Raw genomic sequence first — 14,779 nt, forward strand, 5'->3', positions numbered from 1 at the left:
TCAGGTAATCTACCTCTCTCACCTCCCAAAGTGCTGGGATTACAGGCATGAGCCACCACGCCCAGCCTAAAGTTCTATTCATAAGGCTAGGCACAGTGGCTCACACCTGTAATCTCCACACTTTGGGAGACTAAGCTGGGAGGATAGCTTGGGCCCAGGAATTCAAGACCAGCCTGGGCAATATAGCAAGACCCCATCTCTATAAAAAATTTAAATTTAAATTTAAAAAATCTCTACTTATAACTTACTTAAATAAAACAAATAAAGAGTCCTTTATTTATTATGCATCTGCAATTATCTTCACTAATTCTTTGGTTTGTCTTTTCACTCTATGATGTCTTTAATTAACAAAAGTTTTTAATTTTAAAATCAACAAATGTATCTATCTTTACCCTTTTTAATATATTGTTTAAGAAATCCCTCCCTTCATTGAAGGTAGTGGAGAAAGAGTGAATTATTTTAAAATATGAGACATTTTAATAGTTCAAATTTATATAAAATTCTGTAGGCTATGGTTATTGTAAGGTCACGTAGCTGAAAAGTTTTGTGAGGAGTAGAAGGAAAAGTTAAGATTCATACTAAATGTCAATGAACCTCATAGCTGTAAAAGACCTAGCAAAATAAAAAATAAAGACCTAGCAAAGTCTTTCTTTTTTTTTTTTTTTTTTTTTTTTCAGACAGAATCTCGCTCTGTTGCCCAGGCTAGAGTGCAAAAAAGCAATTATGACTCCTCTAGCAAAGCTTTTATCTGTTCTGCAAGCTTTGCTCACTTGTCATGATCGGTTTTTCCTTTTTTGAAGCATGTTCCCTGGCATCAATATATTATCACAGAAACCAAATGACATTTATTTATAAATTCTTCGACTCTTTAAATATCTACTGAGCATGAGTTTCTGGTCATTAATGTGAAAGCTGCAGAGATGAGAAGACAAGCTCCTCAAGGACCTTAGATCTGGTGGAAGGAAAATGTGTACCAGTAGCTATATCATCTGGCCAAAGGGATTAAGCTTCCTAAGAGAGACCTGTGGGAACCCCGAAAAGGGGATGCTGCTCTTCAGTTGGAGGGTTACTGAAGACTTTATGAAAGACATCACACCTTAAACTAATCTCAAAAGATGGTCAGAATGGGAACAAGCAGAGGTGGTGGAGTGGGCACTCCAGATGGGAGGGAGAATGCCACAAGCAGAGATTCAGAGACCATCAAACATGACTTTGGTTTTTATATTTTAAAGAATATAGAACAACTCTCTCCCACCTAACCATAAATTCTAAGTACTCTATCTCTCAAAGATGCTTGAAATTATAGGCACATATTGAACCAAGAAGAAGTTCAGGTTGTCCTTGTAACTTCCTACAAAAATAATTTATAAATTTAATTATTGGCTGGGGACAGTGGCTCACACCAGTAATGCCAGCACTTTGGGAGGCCGAGGCAGACAGATCACCTGAGGTCAGGAGTGAGACCAGCCTGACCAACATGGTGAAACCCCGTCTCTACTACAAATACAAAAAAAAAAAATTAGCCAGGCATAATGGCACACGCCTGTAGTCCCAGCTACTCGGGAGGCTGAGCCAGGAGAATCACTTGAACCTGCAAGGTGGGGGTTGCAGTGAACCAAGACACACCACTGCACTCCAGCCTGGGCAACAGAGCGAGACTCTGTCTCAAAAAAACAAAAATTATCACTAAAGATATTGCCAAACTAGGCCAGGCGCGGTGGCTCATGCCTGTAATCCCAGCACTTTGAGAGGCTGAGGCGGGCAGATCATGAGGTCAGGAGATCAAGACCATCCTGGTTAACACGGTGAAACCCCGTCTCTACTAAAAATACAAAAAATTAGCCCGTGGTGGCGGGCGCCTATAGTCCCAGCTACTAGGGAGGCTGAGGCAGGAGAATGGTGTGAACCCGGGAGGCGGAGCTTGCAGTGACCAGATATCGCACCACTGCACTCCAGCCTGGGCGACAGAGCAAGACTCCATCTCAAAAATGATAATAATAAAATAAAATAAAAGATATTGTCAAACTATAAATAGAACTTTTTAAAGTTTCATTTTTGTTGCTTGTTTGTTTTTACAACCAGTGCTAGTCACTGTTGTGCAGAACTGAATTCATTTGGGGGAATGTTAAGGCAAAGCTTTCAATTATTAATCTTTTATGTCACACTTTAATACCGTGGATCATGAACTTGCTCCTGTCTCTTCTTGCATTTGCCACACTAACATCCGGACCTGTATGGTCTGCTTAAGTAGTCTAATTAGCCCAAGAAAAATGAACATTTGTGTTTATTTTCTTCATTATTCTCCACTATAACTTCTGAACATTATAAGCTGGAATGCTTAATTTAGGATGCTAAATAAAAATCTAGACTTTGGCAAAATAATCTTAGACTTATCCACGAATTATAAAGTTTTCTAGTCAGAATAGAATTAAGCGACATCTTCCTGTAGTCAGGGCTTCAGTGAGCTCTACAAGCAAATGTTGTCACTCTACATTTGCTTGTAGAGCGAATGCAGTGTTGTGGAAAGAGTGGGACCCAGAGGTGACCCAAGACAAAAACCTTAAAAGCTCTGAGTCTCAATTTCCTTATCCATAAAATAGAGAAAATCTCTGCTCTGCACACCTTAAAGGATTATCATAAGAAACAAGCATGTTAATGTACGCAGAAAGGACTTAGAACGCTGAAAGCACTACAGGAGTCAAAGTTGTTTTTATTAGTTCAGTCCATGAGATCTTCTGTTAGCGGGAAGTCCCAGTCTTCTTGATAGTCAGGTTCTTGTCACAGAAAATCCCTCTCCCTCAAAGGACATTCACGTAGAATCTTCTTTGTGCTTTCTTATGAAGTGCATAGAAGAAGGCAGGGAAGAGAAAAGGCAACATCTCTGAGCATCTCCTGTGCTCCAGGGTCCATCTCCAGGGTCTAGGAACTTTAAATCCACTATCTCATTGACAATGTTCAACCACCTCTGCCTGCAGAGAACTCAGCCCCTTCAAGGCCTGCCCCAGCTGACCTGTCCTTCATGTGGCCTGTGCCCTCGTGCTGAACACGGCACCAGGGATCATCTGCTGCCCTCAGAGATGAAGGGACTAGTCAATGTTCTCACCACTTCTCTGTAGACTGTTCTCTATACTTGTCACCAAAACAGTTTGTACTAGAGCTTTTTCAGAATTTAAATTACTATCTCTAAATCAAGCATATTTTCCAAAGTTGCCTTTGTTTTCTAATACATCAAAGCATGACTGTCCATTAAAGTCCAAAAGAGAACCAGAAGATTCTTAAATCCCTCTCAGGAAGATACTAAGTCACTCAGTTAACTAACTGCACCTTTTGGATAAACATTTTTGTAGGGAATAAGAGATGTGGGCTCTGTCCTCTGAAACCATCCAGGGCATTTTAACATTCTCTCAGGTCCCATAATGACCACCAGTTTGCTAAGGGAAGAATATTCTATCCTAGTTCTGTAAATAGAATTATCTCAGGAACGACTGGGAACTATAAGGGACTTACTTGCTTTACCAAATAGGTGTCCGTCTATAAGGCTTCAGACCTCTTTCCCTTAGGTCTGCCGTGATTAGAGTCTCGAAACCAAAACAAGTTCCACATGGTCTCACAGCTGGTCTAAAAATAGCAGGACCTATTTTAAATCAAAATGGCCCTCAGAAAACCAGGGACATAGAAGTTTCCAACATATCTCAAATTAAGGATCTGACTCTGAGGACCTCCCCAAAAGGCAGACAGATGCTGACCTTCCAAAGTCTTTTTTGAGCATCTGGATGCTGTCTAAAGTTGTCAGCCTTTGACAAACCATCTCCACGTTTGCTGTTTTATCTCATTAGATTCCCCAAACAGCACTCCTCATAGGGCCACTGGAAGGCATTACTTGTCAGTTTCAAACGAATGGTTTTAAAGCTCGTGCTCAGGCCAGGCAAGGTGGCTCACACCTGTCATCCTGGCACTTTGGGAGGCCAAGGTGGGTGGATCATCTGAAGTCAGGAGTTCAAGACCAGCCTGGCAAATATGGTGAAACCCCATCTCTACTACAAATACAAAAATTAGTCAAATGTGGTGGTGCGTGCCTGTAATCCCAGCTACTTGGGATGCTAAGGCAGGAGAATCCCTTGAACCCAAAAGGCAGAGGTTGCAGTGAACCCAGATCACACCACTGCACTCCAGCCTGGGCAACAGAGTGAGCCTCTGCCTCAAAAAATAAAATAAAATAAAATAAAATAAAATAAAATAAAAATAAAACAAAGTTTCTGCTTAAAAAGCTTCTGCCCTTTCAGAGGCAATTCCCCTTCACACCACAGGAGGAGCAGATTTGACAGTGCTCTTGCTTCACTGAAGAGGCTGTGGAGGGTTCGCCCTCCCCTGTGCCACATGTTTCACCTCTCTGCATACTGTGTTAAATATCAAGCAGAACACTGGCAGAGAGAATCCTATTTCAAACATACAGGCAATGATTCTCAACCCAGGATCGAGCAGTGGACTTCACACCATCTGAGGACTTTTTTCCTTGACATAACACCCCTAACCCACCTACCTCCCCCTCCAACCCACCGAGCCTTTGATAAGCCACGTCCTTCCTCTTTCTCCTTCCCACACTGCCTCGGGATCTGCTGGTAGAGATATTCTTTCATAATTTGGGGTTGCTGCCAGAAATTGTGTCAGACTGCAGAGGGAGTAACTCCTTGCTCACATTCCATATTTTAGACAATTCAGGTCAGGAATACATTGATAAACTAAAGATGGTGAAAAATATGTATCCTCAGCGTGGCTCTAGGCAGCCTATCTGGCTAAAATTGTCCAAAACATTTAAGGACACAAGTCACATTACAAAAATATGATAAAATAGACATCAAGGATGCTTCCAGAAACTAAGCCCTTTTTGTTTCCACACTCCATACCAAGAGGAACTGTTGGTGGGTTTTATTATTCAAGGAAAACAGTGAATGCCTTTGGTAGTAGCAAATATTACCAAGTAATCCCCAGGGCCTGAGAAGTCCACACCTCCAAGTATGTCTCTTCTGGTGATGGTTCCCAAATTTACTGTGCATCAGGGCCACCTGGGCAGCCTGGTGAAATGGAGATTCCGTAGACTGGAGTGGACCCTGGAATCAACAGGCACCTCAGTGTTTGGAATGCACAGTAAAGTCTGTAAAGCCTGCCATAGGCCAAACATTAGATCTTAGTGCATTCAGAATTGTGCCATCCACAGTGAGTGTGAAAGAACTGCCTGTAAGGTCTCCCACAATCCCTACCCCGATGCGTTCCTGCTTTCTCCTCAAGAAGAAGAATTCTACCCTGATCCCTCCTTCCCATCTTTGGATCGTTCCAGACCTGGTTCTTTCATGTGATTCTCCACCTGGATCACACACCTGGAACGTTACCCAGAGGATCTCTTCTGCATTCCCACGTACCCTGTCCCTTGAATTTGTTTTTCCTTTTTTCTTTACTTTTCTTTCTTTTTTTCTTTTAAGATAGGTTCTCTTTCTGTCTCCCATGCTAGAGTTCAGCAGCGTGATCAATAGCTCACTGCACCTTCAACCTCCGGGCTCAAGTGATCCTCCTACCTCAGCCTCCCGAGTAGCTGGGACCACAGGCACGTGCCACCACACTTGGATAACTTTTTTAAAAAGTTTTTGTAGATGCAAGAGTCTCAGTATGTTTCCCAGACTAGTCTCAAACTCCTGGACTCAAGGGATCCTCCGTCAGCTTCACAAAGTGCTAGGATTACAGGCATGAACCACCATATCTTTCTGTCCCTTGAATTTGCTCTCTGGAAGATATTCTTGATTCTGAAACTTTTCTTCCCTTCCCTTAACTGCACCCTATGTTTCACTAAATGAATGGAAAAGTGGAAGGAAATCACATTTGTTGTGCTCCTTCTCGTGGCAAGCACAATGCGAGGCTCTTCATGCACTCTTATTCTTCACTTATCACTTATTGAGGTCCCTGATAGAAAAAAATCAGAGAGACTGGGTGCAGTGGCTCATGCCTGTAATCCCAGCACTTTGGGAGGCCAAGGCAGGCAGATCACCTGAGGTCGGGAGTTCGACATGGAGAAACCCCGTCTCTACTAAAAATACAAAATTAGACCAGTGTGGTGGCACATGCCTGTAATCCTAGCTACTCGGGAGGCTGAGGCAGGAGAATCACTTGAACCAGAGAGGTAGAGCTTGCAGTGAGCCGAGATCATGCCATTGCACTCCAGCCTAGGCAAAAAGAGCAAAACTCCATCTCGAAAGAAGGAAAGAAGAAAGAAAGAAAGAGAGAAAGAAAGTGAGAAAGAGAGAAAGAAAAGAAAGAAAAAGAAAACAGTCAGAGAATTTAAGGATTAACTGATCAAAGGCATCAGCTATTAGGTACTATGACAGAGTTTGGATTTGAACCCAGGAACTGTCTGGTTCCAAAGCCATGGCTTTTTCCAGTATATGTCATGCTCCCAAAACATGTGACCAGCCTTTTCTGTACACATGCTAATCCCGCCCGTGTACCAAAGCCTCATGACGATTTGTTCCCAAAATTACTACACATTTTATAAATGTTTTTCGTTCCAATCAAAGATGAGGTCAAAATGGAATGAGATTAGACTAGAAATAGCCTTTCAAATATAAAAAAGAAGCAGTCTCCTCTTATCACTTTGAGAAAGATTTGATATTTCTCTAAATTCAGTGGCATCAGTAAGGTTGGGATTTTCAAATGGTGTGCAGTTGACACATAACTCTAAAGCCAGAGTTTCAGTGTTGCATTCATTTTCCAGAAAAAGGGCTCAGCATAAAATGCAGCTAATAGTAAGGTTTTGTTGGGGTTTTTTGCATAATAAAAGTCGTAACTGAGCAACATTAGCTACAGACACTCCTCCCCATAAATCCATGGAGACTCTGTGAAAAGCATTTCAGAGGAATACAAACCCCAAGTAGTCTTTGGCAAGGGGTAATTTGCCATGATGATAGTTAAATAAGGAGAATACTGAGTAGCTGACTACAAAGAAGCATCTGAAAATAAAACTAGCTATAGTTGAAGTCCCTCAATTGAAAATGGATGTAAATTTTCTCACATGTGGCAGCCTAAATTGGTCTCTTCTGTTTAGAAGGCAAGTTTGACAATGCATACCAAGAAGCTTAAATCATAAGGTTTGACCTAATACTCCCCCTCCTAAGTATTCATTTCAAGAAAATAATTCATAAGAGGAATACAATACATATTTTTATCTCCTAAGTATTCATTTCAATAAAATAATTGAATACAATACATATTTTTTGTTTATAACTGGCAAGAAACTGGAAGCAACCTTATTTTCCAATAATAAAAAAAAGACTTAGTACATTTTGGTATCTTAATTCTTTGAGTTATTATGCAACCATTAAAAATATGATTACAGTGTACAAACAAGAAAAAGAGTGTTCAGTGAAGGGCATAGAAACAAAATATAAATGTGCAGTGATTACAGACATGCAAATTACACAAGCTGATAAAGACTAAGAGGGGAAACAAAGAAATGAAAATATTGATGTTAGCTTGGTGAGATTACAAGTGTCTTTAAACATTAAAATTATTTTCTTTTATAGCGACCATATTCAGTTTTTAGGGATTTTTCTTGTTTTTCCAGATGTGGTTTCTATAAAATTACATTTTACATTTTTTCCATCACTGGAAAAAAAAAAGATTTATATTTTATAATTATTTTTGGTCAGAAGATTATTTTACAAAACTGCATATGGAATGTTCTAGTCAATTATGAAATACGGAGAATTACTAATTCGCAAATACTAATACTATTGTTTTAATTTGCAGTGAAGGGAATTTGGCTACAAAGCAGATCGTATTCCTTCAGAGGCCAGTTATGTGGAATTCAGCTGCTCAAACACCAGATGTGAGTAAAATTGATGCTTTATTAACTGAATGTTATATTGAAGCATTTAATCCTTAAACTCTCATTGTAATTCCAAATAAGAAAGCGTGGACATGACATGGAAACAGTCCTCTGAACCAACCTATAAGGGAAATGTGCTAGCAATCAGGCAACATGAAATAGTTCCAAAGGGGATTCTAATATGCCATCTCAAAATATGCCACTTTGGCATGAGGATTACTTTGAGCTAAAGGCAATTAAGAAACAGCAGACACAGGAGGGACTATCTGTCCTCCACCTTTCTGCTGAAAAATGGGGGCATACATTTCACTTTATAAGGGTGACATAAATTTCCATTTGTAAAGGTGTCAAATCACCAGAAACAATTCACAGTGATGAGTCTGCAAAAACAAACTGTACTAAAATAAGCTTGATCTTCCATTCGTTTACCCCATGTATTTGCCTTCTCATGATTTACTTCCCCAGAAGCCCAAACTCCTTTTCCCTCATCTAGTCACCTGTCCGCAACTTATCACCCTTTGTTAAAATGGTTTATAAACTCCCAGGTCTTCTATACCAAACTGCCTCTTTGGGTTTTTGCTACTTTTCTGTGAAGAGACTGTGTGCATTGAAAATAAACCTTTTCTCCTATTAATATGTCTTTTTGTCAGTTTGATTTGTAGTTCTCAGCTACTGAACCTAAGAGGATAAAGGAACAGTTTTTTCTGTCCTTACAGTTCTAAATCTTGTGAATGAATGTGCCTGATCTTGCAACGCATCCATGCAACTTTGGCTATCTTGACCTTTAGCAACACTTTTCTTTTATATTATCTAGTCAAGTTTGTATTTTTTCAGCACTTTGCTGAAGGGCTATTCTGAGCCTCAAGTCACCTTGATCTTACTGGATGCACAGCTAGAATACAATGATTGAATGCGGCACTCTGTGCATTAATAAAGCATAACTTGCAAAACAAGAGATTTGCAAATGGACCAGAAAATTTTTAAAGTGATTCTTTTTCTGTATCTACATCAAGAAAACGTTGTTTTATGTTTTCAGGCAAAGCTGCAGAGATTTGAAAAAAAGAAGACATTGTTTAGTAAACTTTAAAGTTATCTAAACTATCAAAGAGCTAGATTGACTGTATAATACAGCCATGCTAAATTATTTCACGTTAATTTTGAAAAAAGGCTGGCTGGGTTGGTAGGTAAATCAGTAGAGAGGTAGAGAGGTAGTTGGGAAGATGGAGAGGCAGGAGAATACAATGACCAAGTACACAGAATTAGAAACCACATTAGAGCCCACAGGTGAGCAGTGCAACCCTCCACAACAATGAGGATGACTCAACTTCATGAGTTTATTAAAAACTATCTGTCAAGGTCATGCACAGGGGCTCACAACTGTAATCCCAACATTTTGGGAGGTTGAGGTGGGAGAACTGCTTGAACCCAGGAGTTTGAGACCAGCCTGGGAAACATTAGCAGACCCTGTCTCTACAAAAAATTAAAAAATAAATTAAGCAGGCATGGTGGCACATGCCTGTAGTCCTAGCTACTTGGGATGTTGAAGTGGAAGGATCACTTGAGCCCAGGAGTTCAATGCTGCAGTGAGCTGTGATGGTGCCACTGCATTCCAGCCTGGGTGACAGAGTGAGACCCTGTCTCAAAAAAAATTAATTAAATAAAAGAAATATTCTGGCCCAGCCCAGTGGCTCATGCCTGTAATCCCAGCACTTTGGGAGGCCGAGGTGGGGATCATGAGGTCAAGAGATCAAGACCATCCTGGCCAACATGGTGAAACCCTGTATCTACTAAAAATACAAAAATTAGCCAGGCGTGGTGGCGTCTGCCTGTAGTCTCAGCTACTCGGGAGCCTGAGGCAGGAGAATCGCTTGAACCCAGGAGGCGGAGGTTGCAGTGAGCCTAGATTGCACCACTGCACTGCAGCCTGGCGACAGGGTGAGATTCTGTCTCAAAAAAGAAATATTCTACCTAAAAGCAGCAAAGGTGGGTATATGTAGAGAATGACCAGAAAAAGTTGTCCTTTCTTCTTCCCCCAAAGCAAACTTCTCATCATGTCACAATCTTTTTATCCTTTCTTTTTTTGTTTCTCTTTTTTTTTTTTTTTTTTTTTTTGAGATGGAGTCTCACTCTGTCACTAGGCTGGAGTGCAGTGGCGCAATCTCGGCTCACTGTAACCTCCTACTCCCTGGTTAAGCGATTCTCCTGCCTCAGCCTCCCAAGTAGCTGGGACTACAGGCATGCGCCACCACAACCAGCTAATTGTTGTATTTTTAGTAGAGATGGGATTTCACCTTGTTGGCCAGGATGGTCTTGATCTCCTGACCTCGTGATCCGCCCACCTCAGCCTCCCAAAGTGCTGGGATTACGGGTGTGAACCACCGCACCTGGCCTCTTTCTTTTTAACATTCTACAAATGGCCATTATTTTTAGGAAAAGTCATCAGAATTCACAGCCTCATGGGGTTTTGATCCATGAGGGCCATGGAGTTGTGTTTGTGACGATGTAAGACCTACATCCAGCTACCTCACAGTCTCCTTTACTTAATATTAGATATAAGGTTTTTAATTCCCTGAAAATGTTTAGGCCCTTTTGTTTATCATGTTTTACTTTTTTGTGAGACATGGTCTCCCTGTGTTGCCCAGTCTGGTCTCAAACTCCTGAGTTCAAACAATCCTCCCACCTTAGCTTCCCAAGTAGTTAGGGTTACAGGTGCTCACCACTGTACCCAGCCCTTTTTTGTTTAGCTTTAGATACTATCCAGTAGTCTCTAGTCACGGCTCTTCTTTGGGTAATCTTTATATTTCATTGTAAGGTAAAATTACTGGTTCATTTATATAATGGGAAGCAGATATAGTTGGTTTGTATCAATGACAAATCTAATAATAATATATTTTATAACTTACAATTCTGCTTCTAAATGGATTTACCATTTCTTCATTTGACAAATGTTTAATTTTTCTAGCAAGAAGCCACAGGATCCTGAGATTATTTCAGGGCAGAACTTGTAGGTAGGAGTCAAAGTGTCTAACAGCTATAACAGAAAGCTGATTTGCAAATTCTTTCAGTTTTTACTTAAGGAAACAATTTCTTACTTTATCTCAAAATGGTAGTAATACTTTCAGGAAAGTAAACTATTAATATCAATATAGAGTTAATTTATTACCAAAATGTTTTAGCTATCTCATATATATTTTGTGAAAGTTGTATTTACGGCTGGGCACGGTGGCTCAAGCCTGTAATCCCAGCACTTTGGGAGGCCAAGACGGGCCGATCATGAGGTCAGGAGATCGAGACCATCCTGGCTAACCCGGTGAAACCCCGTCTCTACTAAAAAATACAAAAAAACTAGCCGGGCGTGGTGGCGGGCACCTTATAGTCCCAGCTACTCGGGAGGCTGAGGCAGGAGAATGACGTGAACCTGGGAGGCGGAGCTTGCAGTGAGCCAAGATCGCGCCACTGCACTCCAGCCTGGGTGGCAGAGTGAGACTCCGTCTCAAAAAAAAAAAAAAGGAAAAAGAAAGTTGTATTTACAATATGCCTTGAAAAAATTTATGCAGTCACAGATCCATAATAGCACTGTTCTTTGTTAATACCTTTAAATCAGTTATTGTTTGAAAGGGCAAGTTGATGGGGGGATTGCTTTGTTTATAAAGTCTTTCAAAGAATTTTTTCAAAGATGTTTAGTTTTAAAAACAGTTGGTAGATATTTCAGACATTACAAGTGTTGTCCTAGGATTCTCAATGCGTTTTCATTAAACAATAAATTTCATGGGCTAATAGAAATTAACCTAGAGTCTGACCTTTGAAAAAAATTTCTCAGCTGAGTGCAGTGGCTCACGTCTGTAATGCGAGCACTTTGGAAGGCCGAGGCGGGCAGATCATCTGAGGTCGGGAGTTCAAGACCAGCCTGACCAACATGGAGAAACCCTTTCTCTACTAAAAATACAAAATTAGCTGGGCGTGGTGGCATATGCCTGTAATCCCAGCTACACAGGAGGTGGAGGCAGGAGAATTGCTTGAACCCGGGAGGCGGAGGTTGTGCTGAGCTGAGATCATGCCATTGCACTCCAGCCTGGGCAACAAGAGTGAAACTCCATCTCAAAAAAAAAAAAAAAAAAAAAAAAAAATTTATCTTGCTCTTTCTACTAAGACTAATGTCAAGATTTTTCCTATCCAATTTCACTAAGCACAGAACAGTACTGTTATGTTCAACAGATCCATTTCATGCCCCTGTTGTGGGGAGGAAATCGAGGATTGCACTATAAAGAAAGCATGTTGTTGGGTTTTTTTCTTTGGAAGTTACAGAGACCTTTACTTTTGGAATTTGTTTTATATTTCACAAATATATCTTATGCAATATTCTAGATACTTGTGAATGTTTTTAAACATGAAAAATGTCATTTCAAAATATTTAGACTCTCATTTACTGCCACAGTTTTCTCTAAGCTATTAAGAGATAATTCATTTTAGTAAAACTAGAAAACTATTAGGAAAAAACATAGGAGAAAATCTTCATAAAGTGGAGTTAGGCAAAGAGTTTTTAGGGGCCAGGTGCGGTGGCTCACACCTGTAATCTCAGCATTTTGGGAGCCTGAGGCAGAAGGATCACTTGAGTCCAGGAGTTTGAGACCAGCTGGTCAGCATGGCAAAACCCTGTCTACAGAAAATACAAAAAATAGCTGGGCATGGTGGCACACACGGGTAATCCTAGCTACCTGCAGGGGGTGAAGAGGGTGGATCGCTGGAGCCTGGGAGATTGAGGCTCCACTGTACTCCAGCCTGAGCAACAGAGTGAGACCTCGTCTCAAAAAAAAAAAAAAAAAAAAAAAGAGTTAGAGTTTTTAGACATAACACCAAAAGCATAATCTATTTAAAAATTGAAAAAAGAGACTTCATCAAAATATAAAACTTTTGTTCTGTGAATGGCACTGTTAACAGAAGAAAAAGACAAGCCACAAACTGGGAGAGAAAAACTCAGAAATCATATACAAGACAAATGATTTTACCCAAAGGGTATCAAGGACTCTCACAATTCAAGAGTGAAAAAACAACCCAGTGAAAAAAATAGTTAAAAGACTGGAATGCTTCACCAATGAGGATATGTAAATGAGAAGTAAACACATGAAAAGATGCTTAAATCACTAGCCATTAGGGAAGTGCAAATGAAAACTCATAATGAGATATAATACACCTGTTAAAATGGTTAAAATAAAAAATACTGACAATACCAAGAACTGGGGAGGATGAGGAGCAATCAGAACCCTCATACACAGCTGCTGGGGATGCAAAATGGAATATCCACTGTTTTCACGCTGCTGATAAGGACATACCTGAGATTGGGTAATTTACAAAAGAAGGAGATTTAATTGGACTCACCGTTCCACGTAGCTGAGGAGGCCTCACAATCATGGCAGAAGGCAAGGAGGAGTAAGTCACATCTTACATGAATGGCGGCAGGCAAAGAGAAAGCTTGTGCAGGGGAGTTCCCTTTTTTTTTTTTTTTTTTTTTTTTTTTTTTTTTTTTGAGACAGTCTCACTCTGTCACCCCGGCTAGGGTGCAATGGCGTGGTCTCAGCTCACTGCAACCTCCACCTCTCCGGTTCAAGCAATTCCCCTGCTTGCCTCAGCCTCCTGAGGAGCTGGGATTATAGGAACTACCACCACATCCGGCTAATTTTTGTATTTTCAGTAGAGATGGGTTTTGCTATGTTGGCCAGGCTGGTCTCGAACTCCTGACCTCGTGATCCGACTGCCTCGGCCTCCCAAAGTGCTGGGACTGCAGGCATGAGCCACTGTCCCTGACCCCATTTTTAAAACCATCAGATCTCATGAGACTTATTCACTATGATGAGAAAGCACAGAAGAGACCCATCCCTGTGATTCAATTATCTCCCACAGGGTCCCTCCCACAACACGTGGAAGTTATGGGAGCTACAAGATGAGATTTCGTTGAGGACACAGAACCAAACCATATCATCCACCCTGGAAAACAGTTTGGCAGCTTCTTATGAAGTTAAACAGACATTTACCATAGACCCAGCAGTCCCTGTCTTGGGTGTTTACCCTAGAGAAATAAAAACTGATGTTCACACAAAAGCCTACACACAAATATTCGTAGCAGTTCTATTCATAATCACCTCAGACTGGAAACTGGAAACAACCCAAATGTCTTCAACAAGTGAATGAATAAACAACAGCGGTACATCCATACAATTAAATACTCAGAAATAAAAAGGACTGGGCATGGTGGCTCACATCTGTAATCCCAGCACTCTAGGAGGCCAAGGCAGGTGGCAGCCTTGAGGTCAGGAGCTTGAGACCAACTGGGGCAACTTGGGACCCCATCTCATAAAAAAATAAAATAACATAAAGTCTGTCTCTACAAATAAAAAATAAAAATAAATAGGAATGAACTCACTGGTACACATAACTTGGATTAATCTCAAAGATGTTTTAATGAATAAAAGAGCTAGCCTCAAAAGATTGCAGACTGTATAATTCTATTTAAATGACATTCTTAAGAAGGCAAAACTATAGTGTGGAGAACAGATCAGTGGTTTCCAGGGATTAGGGGTGGTGGAAGGGTGTGATAGAGGGATATATAGAGGAGTGTTTTGGGGTGGTGGAACTGTTCTGTGTCCCAAATGTGGTTAAATCTATACACGTATTGAAACTCATAGACTTGTACTCCCCAAAGTCACTTTTACTGTATGTTCATTTAAAAGATAAAACGTCAAAGATCATTTGCTCTACAAATTACATAGATTCTTATTTTCTATGCCTTTGTCCTTCAGTAAAGACGGTCCTTAGGTCATGGAATGCTTATGAAGCTTAGTGAAGTTGCTGACTTCTCTTTTCTCTGTGTGATGTCAAAAGGCCAGGGTCTTTTTATCTTGCTGTTCCTTC

At 40.6% G+C, this 14,779-nt stretch overlaps 1 protein-coding gene across 2 annotated transcripts in view; it reads left to right on the forward strand.

The window, feature by feature from the left end:
• RFTN2 (raftlin family member 2) overlaps positions 1-14,779 on the forward strand; it is a 93,573-nt gene that overhangs the window by 67,474 nt on the left and 11,320 nt on the right. For both annotated transcript variants that reach the window (XM_050750721.1, XM_050750722.1), the window contains exon 8: positions 7,795-7,873. In XM_050750721.1, coding sequence (XP_050606678.1) covers positions 7,795-7,873 — 79 coding nt within the window. The remainder of the gene's footprint in view (positions 1-7,794; positions 7,874-14,779) is intronic.

This window comes from Macaca thibetana, chromosome 12, assembly GCF_024542745.1.
Source record: "Macaca thibetana thibetana isolate TM-01 chromosome 12, ASM2454274v1, whole genome shotgun sequence".
NCBI classification, from domain to species: Eukaryota; Metazoa; Chordata; class Mammalia; order Primates; family Cercopithecidae; genus Macaca; species Macaca thibetana.